The 18747-nt window shown below is 58.7% G+C and overlaps 1 protein-coding gene across 2 annotated transcripts in view; it reads right to left on the minus strand.

The window, feature by feature from the left end:
* Positions 1 to 18226, minus strand: part of ITPK1 (inositol-tetrakisphosphate 1-kinase) — a 167696-nt gene extending 149470 nt beyond the window's left edge. The window contains exons 1-2 of one of the 2 annotated variants that reach the window (XM_080808815.1): positions 18165 to 18226; positions 17492 to 17722 (exon numbers count right to left, since the gene is read on the minus strand). In XM_080808815.1, the coding sequence (XP_080664941.1) occupies positions 17492 to 17586 (95 nt within the window). In that variant the 5' untranslated portion in view covers positions 17587 to 17722; positions 18165 to 18226. Of the gene's footprint in view, positions 1 to 17491; positions 17723 to 18164 lie in introns of those variants that run through there. The other variant, XM_080808814.1, reaches the window with a different exon arrangement.
* Positions 18227 to 18747: the final 521 nt, after the last annotated feature.

Raw genomic sequence — 18747 nt, forward strand, 5'->3', positions numbered from 1 at the left:
CAAAGCTAGTAAGTTGCAGACCAAGCGGTACCTGCCAGCATCTCCCAAAAAGTCTTCTCTGAAATGCTAAATAGCCACATGTACCCCACCAAGGTAAACAGAGATAAAATGTGCTTTCAATCTCATGGGATGCATCGTCCCCAAACGTATGTGACCACAGAACTCTTTAGTGGATCATCTGGTAAGAAACCCTGTTCTGAAAAGGCTTGTATGTTCTTTCCCGAAAACCTATACCACAAGCATCAAACAAGAACATTTTCTCTGATATCCCTAGAACCCTGAATTCAGAAAATCCGTGGCATTCTTTATATTACGGCCTGTGTATCGTTAGGGGTATTTTCCTAGGAATAGGTTCGGCAGTTTTCTGTCTGAATCTCAAAGGCAGCAATGACCTCCAGGAAAGGAGAAGCAACCCTGACCTCCAGAAATAGGTGATTTATGTGAAGGACTCTGTATTTCCGTCAATGAATTTCCTGTTACCTTTTTTTACAGATTTATTTACTTATTTATCTGAAAAAGAAAGAGAGACAGAGAAAGTACAAGCAGGGGCAGAGTGAGAGGCAGAAGCAGACTGACTCCTCACTGAGCAGGGAGCCCGACGTGGGGCTCGATCCCAGGACCTAGAGATCATGACCTGAACCAAAGGCAGACGCTTAGCCATCTGAGCCACCCAGGCACCCCTCCATTTATTACTTTAAAAAAAAAATAGAGGTGAAGTTCATTTTCGCTTCTTGAGTCGGGGCTGCCCTGTGACTTGTTTTGGCCAACAGTTGTGGAAAAAAGATCCAGCCTCCAGGGGCCTGGACGTGCCCACCGCGTCTTGGAATCCTGCCTCCTGGACCAGAACACAGCGAGGCAGCGTGCGGGAGGAAGGACACACGTGGCCGGGCCATCCCCACTGCCCCGGGCAGCCACAGGCCACTCCATAGAGGCGGAGACCCTGACTGACCTACAGCTGACGGCAGGGCCACTGGACCCCCGAGGGAGCCCAGCCTGAACAGCCGGCCCACCGAAGGGTGAGCCAAACCAACGGGTCCTGCCTGCTCAAAGTCACTACCTTCAGATGGTTTGTGCCTCAAGGGTGACTGACCCAACTCCGCTTACACACAACGGATCGGAAAGGGAAGAAAAATAGTGATATTCACAAAGATGGGGGCGCTTGAGTGTGGCTCAGTCCGTTAAGTGACCGACTCGTTTTTCGCTCAGCTTGTGATCTCAGGGTCACGAGATCGAGCCCCGTGTCAGGCTAGATGCCTAGCACAGAGTCTGCTTGGGGTTCTCTCTCCCCTCTCCCTCTGCCTCTCCCCTCTGCTTGCTCGTAATCTCTCTCTCTAAAATAAATAAATAAATCTTTAAAAAAAATATATTCACCAAGATGTCCGAGGCAGCATTATCTACACCAGCAAGGGAAGCGAGAATAACCTAAGTATTTGATAACAAGAGGACAGCTCACTCTATCACCACACGCACGTCCAACAGCAAGAACGGTTCCATCCTGACTAGAAAGGATCGTGCTCTGTCACTTTCCCGAAGCAGGAAAGACACAGTGTGGGGGGTGGAGAAGACATCTGTCTCTTCAAATGTTGTTCTCATGATGTCTTCATCACTCATGTCTTCATTCATGTCTCATGCCGGTCTTTGCAGAGGACAACTAATTCCAGGGAAAAGGACGGCACAGAGCTATCGCTTCCTTGAGCCGGGACTCCGCGTAAAGGAAGCGCTGGGCCCCTCCCAGAGGTATGTGGGGCTGGGAAGGCGGGTGGGCTCTGCTGGAAACCACAGGGGGCAGCTGGGAAAGCTGTGGAGAGGACCCTCGGCCGCCCGCAAGGGCCCTGGTCCCCCACCCCAGCTGGCCAGAAGACAGGGAAGAGTGCAGCGCTAGGGGCTATCAACCAAGATCTCTCCTTCCAGTTTAAGGGATCACACCAGTAGCCCCTCCCTTTGACCAGTTTTAAGAGGAACGACACTCAGCTCTCTAAAATTCATCTTGCGACAGAAGGGGAAAAAAAGATGATTTGGGGAAGAGGGTAAATTACAATCAGATCGCCCACTATGTGCTGGAAACCACCAGCAGCAATTCAGCCATCATCTCTCTGATCCCCCAATCTGCCCCACGATCGGGTGCTGATGTTCCCATTTTACAGATGAGGAAAGGGAGACCCCTCACCTGCCCAAAGTCGGTCATGCCCCGGGTGCGGGGGCTGGGTTCAGAGGCCAACTAGTGGAAGCACACCCGTCACCTCCCTCCCCAGGCAGTGCCCACACTGGGCCACATGTAGGATGGGTAGGAGTTAGAGGGACCAAACCGGCCTGAGGCCCTGCCCGGCCTTAGACAGACAGCAGCTGGTATTGTACAACCCCCAGCAGGAGAGACGCTATGGACGAAATATCTGAACCCCCCCCAAAATTCATGGGGCAGCCCGAACCCCCAATGTGATGGTATCAGGAGTGGGGCCTTTGGGACGAGACTGGGGCTAGAGGAGCCTAGAAGGGCAGAGCCCCATAATGGGGTGAGTGCCCTTAGATGAGGGCTCTCTGCGTCTCTCCCCTCCATGTGCGGACACCGGGAGAAGGCGGCTGTCGATCAACTAGGAAGAAAGCTCTCCCCGGGAACTGGCCTGCCAGCCTCCCGACCACAAGGAATAAACGCCGGCCGTTCAAGCTTATTTGTTACAGCGGCCGGAGCGGCCTGAGATAAGACAGTAAACGGCAAGCGCCGGGGGCAAGCCCAGAACCCCAAAGACAGGCTGCTGAGGGGCCCTGCAGCAGAGCGGGTGCCGTGCGGGGACAGAGGCATCTCTCCGCTGCAGCAAACGAAAAACAAAGTTAAAGGTAGGAGAGCAGAGGTAATGGGCCATCGCTGGTGTGGAAACAGAAGCAGAGGGCTGTGTGTGTGCCCGCGCCCGTGTGCATATGCATGTGTGCGTGTGTGCATGTGTGTGCCTGTGTACATGCACGTACACACTGGCGTGTCAGCTGAGCACACACCCAGGAGGAGGCCACAGCGTGGTACCATGGCCTCCAGGGACCAGGGTCAAATGTGTGGCAGAATAACTAGGATTTCACTTTTGATCATGTAGGTCAGGCTTTAAGAAAAGGGTTTTTTTGGCGTTCACAAGTCAGATACGAATCTACCCGGGAAAAACTCAGCAATTTCATTTGCCGACAAGTCAGTAACCTTCTTGAACTTGGTTTCAACTGCTCTGTTTTTATCAGCAGATAAACTGAAATGACCCCTGCTTGCAGCCTCCCACAACAGACCCAAAGAACTTCCCTGTAGTTCTCCGCTGTCCAGCGTGACAGCTCGGGTCCAAACAGCGGTCCCCCAGCTGAGCCGCAGGCGGCGGGTCGCAGACTCACTTCCCAGGGCTCTGAGGGGGCCTTCACGTAAGGAGTCCGAGGAATGCCCCACGACCAGACAGCAGCAGAACCAGACCTCAGCCCCCTGACCTGGGCTCTGGCCACCGGCACAGTCCCAAGAAGCTTCTGGGGGGCTAGCAAAGATGAGGCCAGCCCTGCTTGCTGTCCACGGTGGGCACAGCAAAACAGAGTGCCCAGGACCGCCCTCCCTTCCACTGCTTTCCCCCAGTACCACCTTTCTCTCTCCACCTCAGGATGCCACACCACGGAAAAGAACCACTGGCCTCTGAGAATCCTGGAACACCCAGGCAGGGCACCAGCTCTGGGCTGCACGGGCCCTGGCTCCTCAACAGCCCCCACTTCCTCACTGGTTCCAGATGGAACCAGGAGGGACCTCAAGCCCTAACTGGGCCCCATCATCCCGAGCCTTCTCCCAGCCTCCAGCCTGGCCCTTCAGCCAGGGGCCCTCAGGATTGGGGCCCAGAGGTGTGCAAGCCTGGGTGTGGACACTCACCATTCACTTCCTCCCCCTTCCAGGCGGAACTCGTCCTGGTGCTTCCTCCCGCACTGGGCCTGCCCAGGAGCAGGAGGGCCAGGATGTCAGCTAAGGGCGCAGCACCCACGCTCCCCCCCACCCCAGGACAGAAGGAGGTCCCCTCTAGTTCCAGAACCTCAATCAGAGAGCTCACAACTGCGACAGGCTCCTGGCCTGGGAAGGAAAGATGCCTTCTAAACATTTCCTCATGCACGGGACAAGGCCATCAGTAACAGTTTACATAACATGGGACTGTTTCACCCCAAAACACTGTCCAACACCAACATTCCGCACAGCACAGCGGGGCACAGAGGATGTCAGCCTTCACCCTGGACTACTGGCAGCCTTTCCCCAAAGCCCCATCAAGATCCATCCCTCAAGGCAAAATTACATAAGCCCTTTCTCCAGGACACCCAGGGTCAGACCCCTGGGCCCAGGGCCCCCAGAATCTACCTGTGTCCAGCTGGCCATGGGTTTGTTCTTCAGACGGAGCCAGGGGCCCAGCCTGCGGCTCTGACCTGTGGGGGTGCTGTTCGCTCCCCTCTCAGGAGCAGTGCCCTGACCCAGGAGACCGTGTGTGACCCCTCAGGCTGGCAGAAGGCAGCCCCCCCTCACCCTAGCAGGTCCAGGAACCCAGAAGCAGGGAGCACCCCTGCCCCCCACCCCCGACTTCCCAGTGCCCATGACAGTCTGCTCGGCAAGCAGTCCCCAACTTCCTGTGCGGGGTCCACCCTGCCCACACCCAGACCGTGTGGTAAGGAAAAGGACACTCACCGGCCCCCACAACGGGCTGGCTCAGGCTCACCGATCAGGGCCAATGAGAACTAATCCTGGGTCTCTTAGGACCTGCACCTGCGCTGGAGGGAGGCCCTGGAGCCAGCCAGCGTAGCCAGGTCTGAATCCCAGCTCTGCCACCTGCTAGCTGTGTGACCCCGGCAAGTTCCCCAGCCCCTCTGCGCCCCCATTTCCCCTGACAGGAGACAGGAGTGGGCTTAGGTCACACGAGAGAGCACGCCAGGAACTCAGCACATAGCCTGGCTCGGGATAAAGGTCGGTGTGAGTCTCACCTGGAGCCACACAGCCTGGGAACGGAGGCAGCACAAGAGAGGCCAGGTCCGGGGACATCGTCTGAGCCCCTGAAGCCAGAACTCTCCGTGGAGATCCCACTTACAGAGCGTCATCATTACTGAGCCCGGCTGGCACTGAGGTTTCTGTAGGAACCAATACATCCCTGTGGCTTGTAGGAATCAGCCATCCAATCAACAGTGCTCATCATGAACTTCATCCTGTCACTATCAACAGTGATTGAGAGAGGAGGGAGAGGACGGGAGGACGTAGCTGCCAGGGTGGCCTCCAGCAACAGGGACAGATTTGCAGGCACACGGCCAGGTCCACAGGTCTCACTCTCAGGAGAGTCCCCGGTCCACTGCTGGTACACAGGCACCCACAGAACTGCCCACATCCCACATGGCTGCCTCGGGGAAGGAGGGGCCAATCCACGCCCCTACCCTTCCCAGCGGAGCTTCCAGAATCCAAACAGCTGGCCTTCAGCACTCCCAGCAAGGCAGGAGGAAAGATGGGAAAGACCACAGAGGAGGGTGGCGGTGGAGGGACCCCAGCCGTCTGGGCCCAAGGACCAAAACAGCCCATCGTGGCCGGGGATGGCTGACCCAGATGGCCCAGAGCAGAACAGACCCTGCCTCAACCTCACACATGGTTCCTGGGAGGCCAAAGGCAGGGGTGTGGGGAGGGGGGCAAGCATGGGCTCTGGAGCTGGGACCCCAGCCCGGCCACCACAGGGCGCGTGCGCCAACCTGCCAGGCCAGCCACTCTGAACCCTAAATCTTCATCTGCAAAGACACCTCGTAGCTCGAAGGTTCTGGAGAATTCTTCCTCCAAGACGGTGAACCTCTGTACCTCACCAGACCACCTGTACTCTGCTATCACCTGTAGGCAGACACTACAGGTGTGACTGCAGGTGAGGGGGCAAAGGACAGCCCCCTTTCTCCCTCGAAGATGGTTTCTGGCCCAGAGGAAGGAGGGGGAAGTGTGCACGCCGAGAGCCTCCTGGGCACAGGCACGAGGCCAACTCCTAAAAAGAAGGAAATTCAGGCCCAGAGCGGTGCCGAAAGGCACCCAGGGCCACCCATCCAGTAAGAGGCCAAACCAGGGTTCAAATCCCACCACCAACCAAAACACACGTTGTCCCCGGACATCACCCGGAACCACGGCCGGCCTCCCCAGCTGAGCGGCTGTCAACTGAGTCAGCGCCTAAGTTTCCTGCCTCTGGGCAAGCGGGACTTCGAAACGAAATTGAAAGGGAAAAGGAGAAAAACTGATGACCCAGGGTACTGAGGACGAGGCGCTGGAAACCAGCACCGACCCAACGAAAGCCATCCTCCCGTCTTCTGGGTCCGTTTGCCGAAAGCAACACCCAACACCTGGACTCAGGCAGAAGGCTGTTCAAATCCCACCCCGGCAGTGACCCGCTAGGGACCCCGAAAAGGCTCCCAGATCCCTCCTCTGAGCCTCTGTTTCGTGTATGGACTGAGAGCCTTAAGGCAGCAGCTGGTATGTCAGGCCCAGCAGCTGTTCCCTGACTCCGAGGTCTCGGGCAGAGGCCAGTGAGCACCTCTGGGCAGCGGGGCCCCAACAGCGCCCCCCCACACCCGGGGCGGAAGCACCCTCCTCCCCGCGGGGGCACTTCCCGATTTACAGACAGCCTTCGCGAGGCCCAGCGGCTCCAGCCGGGACCTTCCTCCCCAGCACAGTGAGGAAGCAGGCCCTGGACCTCCCTCTGCACAGGCCCCAGCTTGGCTGCGCCCAGGTCAAGGTGCGGGCAAGGGGACTGGGGCGGATTCCTCAGGAAGCACAACTCCTTCCCGCCCGGAGCTCCACCCCCCGGCCAGCTGCTCACACAGAGGCAGGAACAGGCCCTCTAAGGGTACGGTCAGACCTCCCTTTCTTTTCAAGAACCCTGCAACAAATCTTTAGAAAAAGATTGAAGAATAAAATAAAATCTTTAAAAACAGAACAGTAGGGGCGCCTGGGTGGCTCAGTGGGTTAAGCCTCTGCCTTCAGCTCAGGTCATGATCTCAGGGTCCTGGGATCGAGCCCCGCATCGGGCTCTCTGCTCAGTGGAGAGCCTGCTTCCCCCTCTCTCTGCCTGCCTCTCTGCCTACTTGTGATCTCTAGCTGTCAAATAAATAAATAAAATCTTAAAAAAAAAAAAAAGAATAGAACAGTAAAGAAAATAAACTTTAGTGTCAGCAAGGCCAAGTGCAAATCTAAGCTGCCCCTCCTATTAGCTCTACAGCGTGGGGCTACATCTTCTTTCCGGGCCTTCATTTCCCCATCTATAAGATGGGTGCGGCGCAGGGGCGCCTGGGTGGCTCAGTCAGTTAAGCATCTGTCTTTGGCTCGAGTCATGATCTCAGGGTCCTGGGATCGAGCCCCGCATCGGGCTCCCTGCTCAGAGGGTGTCTGCTTCTCCCTCTCCCTCTACCTGCCTCCCCCTACTCATGTGCGCGTGCGCTCTCTCTCTCTCTCTCTCTCTCTCTCTGTGTCAAATGAATAAACAAAATCTTGAAAAAAAAAAAAAAAAGATGGGTGAGGTGCAAAGGGAAAATCCATCCAAAGTGAAACCAATGCGGGGGGCAGGGCGCGGGGGGGAGGGGGGCAGGGCGCGGGGGGGAGGGGGGCAGGCCTGGCTGGCTTAGGCGGTAGAGCACAGAACTCTTGATCTCAGGGTTGTTGAGTTCAAGCCCCACACTGGGCATAGAGATTACTACTCAAAAAAATAAATAAAGTAAAAAATTTTTTTTAAAATAGGAGCCCAAAAAAAAAAAAAAATAGGAGCCCAGAGAGAAACCAACAGTCCCACAGCACTGAACATTCCTCATGAAGACACCCAGGATCCTAAGAGGGCAGGAGCGTGCTCCTTCTCTCCTCTCCAAAGGTCTCCACAGGGCCCTGGGAGAAGAGAAGAGAACCATACACAAGCTGCACCCCATGTACCACGCTCCCATCTTAGGGGCGCAGCCCAGCAAATGTTCCCTAGGAGAAATGGGGCTGTCCCCGGGGCCAGAGCGGGCTCCACAGGGCTCAGGGCTGTATGGGTCCCTACGACCCAGGACTGGCCAGCATGCAGCAGGCACCCAGTAAATACCGTCCTGTGGCTGCTGAGGGAATGAGCTGTTTAAACAGAAGACGGCTGGGCCCGCCCCAGACATTCGGGGTGGGGGGCGGCCCATATATTTCCTCACCCCCATGCCCCAGCCCTCCACCGCTGGACGCAAACAGGGTGGAAGGCAGAAATGAAAGCCGCACACCTCGGTGCCACCTATCACCCCCCAGCCCTCTCAGGAAGCAGCTAGTGGGGAGGCGGGAGGCGGGTCCTGGTCACTGACACAGCAGGACCCCCACACCAGAAAAGGATCAGGAGGGGAGGCGGTGGGGGCTGCCTGTCTGCCCCAGGCTGGGGGTTCCGAGAGACTCGACAAAGGCCCCAGGCCCCAGGCTGGACAGGCAGGAGGGCCAGGGCAGTGGCCTCCTGGGGAGAATGGGGATTGCCGTCCTCACCAGCCCGATAGGTGGCTGTGTCAGGCCCACCTGACAGCAGAGCGGGGCTCAGGCAGGCCTGTCCAGTCACCTCCAGCCAGCTGGGCAAGTCTTGCTCTCCGCGTCTACTGCCATCCACACCACCCACCACCCCTCTGGGCCCAGTTAACTGTCCACAGGAAATGCTCAGAAAAAACACCCTGGTCTGCCTCTGAGATGGTGGTCAACCCAGCGGTACCTGGATTCGACTTTCACGCTGGGGGCCAAAGCCCCCTGACAGAGCAGCCACGGCATGGTTGCAGGAGTCAACTGGCCGCCAGCATCAACCCCAGCTCTGCCACTTGCAGCTGGGTCACGGCACCCCTCCCCAGGCCATGGCATTCCCATTTGGCACGGGGAGACATGCCACCCTCCCCTGGGAGGGCAGACTCCCCATCGGCAATAGCGCCTGACCTGTGGCAGGTTCTCGCTCCGCTCTGACGTGAGCCACCGGTTTGGGGACTGGGGGGGGACCATCACAACAGCCACCCAAAGCGTAGGGTTGTGTGGATGAGGCCCAGGTCCCAGCTTCACGGCTCGGGCACCACAGGTGTGCAGACCTCTGACTCGACCCCAACAGGCGTGCGGAGGAAAGTGCAAAGTGGGGACCCACGGGCCGGGCCACTGCCCCCGCTCCCAGCCCGGGCCTGACGACCCCTGTGATACCCTAGGACTGTCTCCTGTGCAAAAGCTAGCTACCGTCCAGCCTCAGGACCCAACTGTATGTAATTTCACTGCTAGCCAGCAGCCAGAGGCAAGCAAGGTTTCGAAGAGGAGAGAGGATTGCCCAAAAGGTAGCCAACCGCCCGCTGAGCTCCCAGGACAGACGGGCCGGGGAACCTTCTAATCGGATGCCCTCCTGGAGAGGCCTTGTCCTCGAGGGACCCCTTCTCACCTGTTTAACTCGGCATTAAACACGCCTGACAGCTTTGGGGGAGACCCTAGTAACACACTCAGGGAAAGGCCCGTTTGGGCTTCCCAGCAGAATCACCAGGGCACTGCTGTGGACAGAAGACTCCCAGACCCCTGCTCCGGAGATTGAGAAAGAGGACAGGGTGGGCTGAAGGATATGTAGTTTCCACCAGTGCCCCAGGTGCTTCTTTTATTGGGCACATGAGCAAACACCAGCCCAGAGGAAGGTGAATGTGTGTTAAAGCCAGCTAGCTGTCATGGCCTCCCTCCCCCATCCCAAGACCCCACCTTGAGGCCTCACCCGAGCTTTGGGAAAGGGCAAAGATCAGCTGCCCTAGGGCTCACCCATCAGGGCTGTGGGATCCCCCGCCTCCCCTCCCTTCCCTCACCCACAGGGCTCACAGCAGCTCCTTCCTGAACACAAAGGCTGGACCTGGCTGGACCAGGGGGGAAGCACGTAGCCTCCAGGCCCCGGCCCCCAGGGACCCCAAAGCGTGGTTATAGCCTCAAGTGGGAAGAAGGTCCCAGGGCCACCCACCCGGCCCCCTATCACACTACCAGTGAACAAGGATACCAAGGACACTCTACTGCCTTCCTTGTTCCCACCTGAAGTGGAAACCAGCTGCTCACGGTCCACACAGAACCCAGGGCTCTGAAAAAGACAGCCGGGGGGGACGTAGCCTCTCAGCAGCAGACAACACCCACCCCGGAGCTCGCTCAGCTCCCAGAGAAACTGCTCTCAGCCTCTTTGGTTAAACATTACCCCCAGAGAGGCCTCCTCTGACCACAGGGTGCTAAAGTGGCTGCAGCTACCCCTGCCGCAGCTCTCCCATTCACAGGCTGCCCGGCACTAACTACACTGTGCAGCATGGAAGTGCGTCTGTGCGCCGACTTCACCATCTCCCCACCAAGCATGCGGGTGCCTGAGGACAGGGACCAGCACGCAGCAAGGGGTGGCCGGGGCTGTCCGGGTGCCTGCTCAGGATATGGTAAATGGAAAAAAGAATGAAGGAATGAAGCTCCTCCCTGGTACGGAAAAGGTTTCCAACACTCACCAGTCAGTTCCTTCCTCCCCTAAGAGGTACTCCTCTGGGCTCCTACTCTGTGTCCCATCGGAGACCCTGGGTTTCAGAAGCGGACACCACCGCAGGTCTCCACCTCTACAGAACGGCTCTCAAACGAGAAAGAACACACTCTTCAGAGAGAGAGAGAGAGAGAGATCACACACAGGCACCTCTCAGAAGCTGTCTTGGGGAGGGACCTCGCCTGACTGTGTGTCCGGATTCCCCCTCCAGGGGCAGCCGATGGCTTAGCAGTGCGCTCTGCCAGCGGGCCTGTCCCACAGGAGGGGATGGCTTCCGGCCACCCAGGGCAGGCCGGGGACGGCCTCAGAGGAGCGGTCCTCAAGTCCCCACACACAGGGACAGAGCCAGCCTCTGAGTCCCAGAAGCGGGGTGGGGGGAGGGCACGATCCGGGAGCTGTCACAGTCCTCGCCTGGCACCACGAAGGGCCTACAGAAACCAGCCCGTGAGGCCCAGCTGGGGAAGTGCAGGCCGCAGGGCAGCTGCTCGCTGAGGGAGGCCTGCAGCAGGCAAGACAAAGCCCCGGGGCCCGATTCAAACAGCCCAAGGGGAACGGCCGGGCTGTTCTGCAAGGCACCTCTGGAGGCAGGGCTGTTCAAAAAGGGACTTTGGCGGGGGGTGGGGAGGGCATACTGGCCTTGGAGCCACAGCTCACGGTGTGACCTTGGACAAGCCACCCCACCCCGCCAGGCCTGGGTCTCCCTCTTGGGAGTCTGTACAGTGGCTCCTGAGCGATGATCTGCTTTCTACAGTGAATTTTACTTTTTAAAAAGGAGGTACCAGAACATTCCACAAAGAGCTAGCTTACCAGCTGAATTCACAACGTGAGTGGGAACAGAAACCCTATTTACTTGCGACTGTTAAGGCACTGCCCTCGTGAGGCGCTTCACTTCAGCATTTACCCGAATGCCCCGAGCCTGCCAACCCACGCGGGGGACACACAGCGGAGGCACGACGGCCTCAGGGTGAGGAATGGAGGGGCCCAGCCTGGAGCCCCAGGAAGCTCAGCTCTGCCCGGAAGCCAGAGACCCCACAACATCAATCAGTCTCAATCAGTCTCACCAGCAAAAGAGAAACACAAATTTACGGTCCCACCCCACCCGTGCATGTGGCCAAGATCCAAACCGTCTGCCGCGGGGCTGCACTGGGGAGGGTGTGGGTAACAGGCCCTCCCCTTCGCTGTCACATGTTAGCGGGCCCCCTCTCTTTGCCAGCAGCTTCAGAAAGCCCCAGAAAAAGTAAACCGCCTGTGCCCTTTGACCCAACACTCCCTCATCGAGCCACGGGCACCCACATGGCTGTCCCACTGAATCCACCGGCGGAGGCCACTCAGCAGGGGAGAGACATGGTCTGTCGTGAGGACAGCGGGACCACTCGGCCAGGAAAGAAACGAGGCAGGTGATACGGATCTGCCCCCCGATGAAGCAGAGATGTGCTATTTCTCTAAGACACGGGGTTTCGTGAAATGAGCCGCAGCTAGAACACGCGTGTGCCCCTCCGCACAGCACACCTAGAGGGAGGGGCAGCCGGCAGCAGGGGTCCCCGAGGGACGGGAACTCAGGAACAAGGAGGAAGCAGACTTTCCAGCGCGTACTTGCAGTCCTCTGCTATTTTTGTATCATATACGTGGAGTAATCATTCACAAAGATAAAGGAAACAATAGAAGTTACTAAAAATCGTAACACAATTGCTCCTGAAGACTCAGCATTTTCAGGAAACCCAGCACAAACTCCTCTGGAATGTGCGAACTCTGGAAAAGAAAAGGAAGGACCGTCGTGCTCCTGTGTTAAACAGGCAAGGGCAGCAGCCCTGCCTCCCCGCCCATGTGAAAGGAAAACAGGACCATCCCTGCACCTCAGCCGGGTCTGACGTCCCCACAAACCCCACACCCAGTAGGGTAATCGGGCAGCACTCACAGTGGGACTCGGGGTCTCTCACAAACGGCCCAGACCGAGAACACCAGACCTACAAATGCCAAAGATCCCGGACTGGGGAGGCATCAGGGGGCTGAGGCGCACTGACCCACTCACGGACAGCCGCGGGCTCCGGCAGGACTAAGCACCGTGGACAGAGGCGCAGGCCCTCACTGCCCCGGCCCTGCGTCCTGACTCCTCTCCCGCACACGACCCTGAGCTTTGTAACTGCGAACATCCTCACTTTGCCTAGGGGAAACTGAGGCACGGAGGGCCCAGTGTCACCTGGGTGGTCTGCTGTGGAATCAGGCTGGGGACCCACAGACGGCACTGTCCAGATGGACAGCTTCTCCCACGGGAAGTCCGGCTTTCCCCCCTTGGAGGCAGGGAGAAAGCGTTTCTTTGCAAGGCTGAGCTAGGGACAGTCTCGGGGCGCTGGGGCAAAGGTCACACAGACAGTCCCTCCTCCCACCCCTACACCCTTGAAATGGGGCACACCCAGACATTGAGACAGAGCAATACCAACCCCCAGACCAGCATCACTACACCCTAGCAACGGTGTTCCTTCCCCTCCCTAAGAATCTCCTGTAAGTATTCCGAGCCCAGAATGCTAAGCCATCCCGGCAGAAAGGGACCGTCGAGACGCCCCCTTTTAAAGGAAGGAACGTAGTGGGAGGTGAGGGGAGGGCCTGATGGCACCCAAGCCCTCCCTGGCAGGCTTCCCAGGCCAGGTCACTGTGAACACCACACTCCCAGCTCCATGAGGGCAAGGGGCTCCGCCCTGCTGCCCCGGAACCTGCTGCCTCTCAGGCCAAGCCTCCGGAAGATGCTCGGTAAGCCTGAGCCTCAGTGGACGCGGGGCCCCGTTCCTTCTGAGGGAACTGGTGGGAAAGGCCGCGACAAGAACGTGGTCTGAGACTGCTCCCAAAACCCATTTCCTGCAGGCCTCGTCGGTCCTGCTGGCCTCCAAGGTTCTCTAGGGCGAGAACCCCACAAACCTTCTGCTCTTGGAGGCTCTAGGAAGCCCCAGTCTAACCTGGGCAGAGAAGAGACTTAACAAGGAAGCCATGTCATCCGGTGAAGAGGCCTCGGGACCGGGGCCCCGGAAAGCTGACGGGCTGTGCGGTCTCTTCCCCACCCTCCCCAGGTCCCAGCATCCCCACCGCTCGGTCCCCGCGCCGCTGGGGGCATGAAGTGAGACCAAGTGCCTGGAAGGACCGCATGACAAAGGCCGCGGACCTAACAGTAAAGACGGACAGAGGGCCACCCACAGCTCATACCGAGATGTTTCAGGAAGCCCGGTGACCTTCCACCGCCTCCCCCCGCACAGGTTCAGCCGCGGGACAGAAAAGGGTGAGAGGCCAAAGACATGGAGGAGGAACACGGACGACACTGACAGAGGGAACACAGGGGTGGGGCCGGCCAGCATGTCCACACAAGACGCGGTAGAGAACTTTAAAAAAATTAAAAATTAAACACCTCCCCAACATTTCCAACCACTCACTGGTTTTCTCTGATTCCCCCAGGAAGTCCCCCCCTGGGCATCCTGAAAAAGGCACAAGGAGAGGGCGTGAGGGAAGTGCGAGGCTGCTCTGGTACCAGCAGAAGGGCGGGGAGGACGGTGGAAGGAAAGAGAGCACAACCAGAGCCTCATCCACAGCCCTGTCCCCGAGGGGGATGACACCGAGAGGGATGAGAGGAACAAACAGTGCCACGAAAAACGAGCTGAGTCAAAGGCCCATCTGCTGACTAGTCAGAAAGGGCCATCCCATCAAGGTGCCCCAGGGGTGTGAAGGGTGCGCCCTTTTGCCTACCAGACATACATCCTGGCAGGCCCAGGTGCCAACCCCCTACCGCCGCCAAAAACATGCGATGCCCTCTGGCAGAACAAGGCATTACATACTTGCTAAGGGCACGACTCAGCTTTGCAAGGAAAAGTGTCTTCAGGGGGCGCCTGGATGGCTCAGTCAGTTGAACATCTGCCTTTGGCCTGGGTCCTGATCCCAGGGTCCTGAGACTGAGCCCCTTGTAGGGCTCCCCGCTCAGGGAAGAGCCGGCTTCTCCCTCTCCCTCTGCCCCTCCCCGCCTCTCATGCTTGCACTCTTTCTTGCTCGCTCCTGCTCTATCTCAAATAAATAAATAAAAATCCTTTAAAATTAAAAAAAAAAAAAAAGAGGGGTGCCTGGGTGGCTCAGTGGGTTGGTCCTCTGCCTTTGGGTCAGGTCAGGATCTCTGGGTCCTGGGATCAAGCCCCGCATCGGGCTCTCTGCTCAGTGGGGAGCCTGCTTCCCCCTCTCTCGCTGCCTGCCTCTCTGCCTACTTGTGATCTCTCTGTCAGATAAATAAATAAAATCTTTAAAAAAAAAAAAAACTTTCAAAAAAACTAAAGAAAAAGAAAAAAAGAAAGAAAAGTGTCCCCAGGACAACAGGGCAGCAGCTGGACCCCTGTGAAGATAAGAGGGTGCCCAAGTAGAAAGGGCTTTCTGTGGGGGTCTCCGGGTCCCCAGGCTGGGCCCGTTCTAGAAGTTCAACAAAAGGAAGAGAAGTTTGGAAGCTGCCCCTCTCATGCCTGTCTCCCCATCTGGACAACAAAGGAGCTGGATAACATGATCCCCAACATCCCTTCCTGTTCTAAGAGTTTTACAAGGCCTGACATTCAACTAAACAACCCATCTGGTCCGCTCAGGCCCTCCTCTCTGGCGCGGACTGCCCTAAACATTCAAGCAGAGCTTCAAACCATTTTCAAACATTTCTGGACTTTCTCATGAGAAAGTCACGGGCAATTCATCATCCATCAAAACAGGAGCGTTGCACTCCCAGGTTGTGAAGGTCAAAAACAGGACAATGTCTCCTCTTGGGCCACTAAAAATCACACCAGCATTCACACCAAACACAACAGCAGCAAAGGGCTCTGATCAACCCGTCAAGGGAGCTTCCTGCACCCGGTCTAGAAATGTGGCCACCAGGGGGCGCCTCCCAGAAAGTAATAAAAGAAGGAAAACTCTTGGTGTTTTCTTTTCCTTCTTAAGCTTAAGTGATAAATATCTAGAGCTGCTCTAATGAAAACCCAAGTGGGGCTTCCTGAGGTTCTAGAATGGCCCAGATGCTTTCTGTCTTCTCTCTGAAGCCAATATTCTGGCCAGAAGTAGGCATCCAGACTCCGAGGACCAGAAGTAGGCATCCAGACTCCGAGGACCACAACCTTCTCCGAGAAATTAACCCTCCACGCTGGATTTCCCCCAGAATGGTTGACTTCAGGGCTTGCCTTGCACGCCCCTCTGGCCCCACTTAAGGGCCGGGGGAGTCCGAGTGGAGGGAGAGGCCATCTCCAAGTCCAGCGGCAAGACCCAGCCCCGAGTCTGGGCTGGAAGTGTTTTGCAAGAGGCTCCTAATTAACGAGCAAAACATACCAGCCAGATGACAAGCCTCGTGCTCTAGCTGCAGACACAGGATGACACAAATACAGACAGACCTCAGGAGAAAGGGGTGCAAGGTATTAGCTGGGATTTCCCAAGACTGAGATGACTGCAGGAGGAGCTCGGGGACCTCACACCAGCATGGGGCTTCAAAGATATGTCAAAGGGACTTCTCCACGTCTCCTATGTCTCGGGGACTTTTTCCATAAGTGTGTGTGTGTGTGTGTGTGTGTGTGTGTGTATCTGTGGTGCCACGTTCAAGCGTCCTTTTTCAAGGTTCCAAAGTCCTAGGACCCATTTTCAAAGTTCTAGCTGCAAGTTCCTCCGATTTCCTGATTTCCTCCTGAATTCCCGGGCGGCTTGGCATGCCCCACCACCCATGAAAAGCTTGCTTTCTCCTGAGGAAGCCAGCCTGAGAAATGGCAGCCAAACTCCATCCCCAGGCCAAAGGATGCAGAGCCAGGAGCTGTTTCATAGGAGCTGTGCCCAGGGCAAAGGAGCAACAGGCCCTAGGGACGGGCAGGAGGGGCACGGAGGTGCCACAGGCTGGCAAGTGACCGGCTCAGACCTGCCACTTACTCTGCACACCAGGAGATAAGGAAACCCAATTGTTCGATTCTGCGACACGTCTGGGGACCCAACGGGGGCAAAAGTGCAAATAGAACACACTTTCAACAATCAAATCTACCAAGAGGAGACACTGCAAAACAAAAGGATTCCACCTACACTTTGCAAAAGGGTTGGGGAGCCAGAGTCTCTTAGGATTTACCTAACAGCTTCCCAGCGGTAAAGCCACGGTTGTAGAGCAAGGTGAGGTGTACCTGATCCAAGACTGGAAGCTTCTGTAATAGACTAGAAATGTGATCTTCTTAAAACACCATGAATCCCCACCATTGATCACCAGCATGGGGGGGGCACGGGGGGGGCAGGGGGGACGTCAGACAGAGGAAGGCCGTTCTACATCACATACATTTATCCCACCTCCTCTGCACCAGCCACTCCCTTGCTCTGGGACCCCAGTCGGACAGCCGAGGCGGGGGACCCCACCTTTCTGCAGATCAGCTCTCCCTTTTCAGACACGTGGCCCAGAATCACCACCCTGGTCAATTCTCAAGGCCGGTGCGAGGCTCTAATGAGACAGCAAATCACCACATACATGCCAAGAATTGCTACTCGCCGCACACAGGCTCAACCCGGCGACATGCAATGACAGCGTCAAGGGCTGCACACGCGGGGCACACAGTAGGTGGTCCGCAAACGTACAAACAGCGCCCTTCTCCACGAAGGGAACGAAGGAAGAAAAACACTCCAATCCAAAAGTAACCTCCAGCCACAGGCAGACAGCGTGGACTCCCCGATTGCCCAGATCCCTCTGCCACCTTTAGCTGCGCCGCCGACGCGCTCTGGGCAGCTGGGGTTTTCCCCACCGGGGGTGGGTCACCGTGCACCTGAGAGCCCGGGTCCCGGCCACACCGCCCATCCTGGCCGCCGCTCCCCTCGAGCACAGCCGGCGGCCACCACAGCCACCTGGCCGCTCGACTCAGTATGCCCGCGCACCGCTCCTTCCCGCACGCTCCAGCTTCCCGAAGCAGCCGCTGAGGCTGAGCCGGGCTCGGGCCGGGGGTCCCCGGGCGCCGGGGGTCCCCGGGCGCCGGAGCCCCGTCCCTCCTTACCTGCACAGCTCGGCGAAGGCCTGGAAATTCAGCTTCTTGATTTTCTTCTCGCTCAGCCAGTAGCCAACTCTCTTCCCTTTCAGAAAGGTCTGCATCTTCCTCCTCGGGCGGGGAGCTCGGGTCCGGAGGAAATCGCCCACAGGCCGAGTGTGGCGGCCCGGCGCGCGCCGCGAGCGTGCGGGCACCTCCTCCGGCGGCGGGGACGCGGAACGGGGCTCGGGGCGCGCAGTCCTGCCGGGAGGGGCGGGCCGGGGCGGGCGCCCGGGCGGAGGGAGCGGCGCTCAGCGCGGCGTGCCACTGGCTGCCGCCGCCGCCGCCCACGCCCCCGCCGCCCGCGGGGCTCGCCGGCGCGCCAGATCGCCAGCGCCGGGCCGGGGCCGCAGCAAGTCCCCGGAGCCCAGCGACCCCCCGCGCCGCACGCCCCCCGGCGGCCGCGGCGGCGCGGGCCCGGCCCCCACCCCCACCCCCCGCGCCCCTCGAGGCTCCTCCTCCCCGCCCTCCAGCCCGCGCTCGCGGGCCCCGACCCCGAGCCCCGGGCGGCGCTATCCGCCGCCGCGAGCGGGGCGCGTGCCCTTCCCGGCGCGCTCGGACCCCGGCGGGGCGCACGCGGCCGCCCGCGTCCCACCCCCACCCCACCCCCCCGGCCCGGCCCGGCCCGGCGCGCCATCCTCACCCGCCTCCGCCGCCGCCGCCGCTGCCGGCTCCTAGTTCTCGTCCCCGCGCGCAGCCCGCCCACCCGCCGAACCCGGCCCCGCCGCCGCCGCCGCCGCCGCCGCCGCGCTGACCCGGCCGGCCGGCCCGCTGGACCCCGCCGGGGCGGAGGAAGCGCCGCAGCTCCCGCCGCTAGGGGGCAGCGTCGCTCGCCGCCTCTTAAAGGCGCCGCGCTCTGCCGGCCTGGCTGTTTGCGGCGTGTTTGCGTCCGGGCTCAGGCCGGTGAGCTTCGGGACGGAGGGCGCGGGACTGGGTGTAGGGCGGCCATTGCCCAGGGGTCGTTGCTTATTAAAGGGGCAACAGGCGTCATGCTGTGGGCGTTTTCTGCCTGACCCGGGGGAGTTTCTTAAATCAAAAGCACCTCTGTACCCCAGCAGTGTTCAGCGCCCCCCCCCACCCTGAGTAATTCAGTAGAACTGCAGTTGCGGGGGGTGGGGGACGGATGCGGACATTCAATGAGGTCATCTCATTGAGGAGACAGACCCCTGCCCAGGGCGGCGGAGGGGTGAGGGGAGGAGGACTCCGTGGGGTGGTGACCTGAACAC

The sequence above is a fragment of the Martes martes genome, assembly GCF_963455335.1.
Source record: "Martes martes genome assembly, chromosome: 7".
In the NCBI taxonomy this organism is placed as follows: Eukaryota; Metazoa; Chordata; class Mammalia; order Carnivora; family Mustelidae; genus Martes; species Martes martes.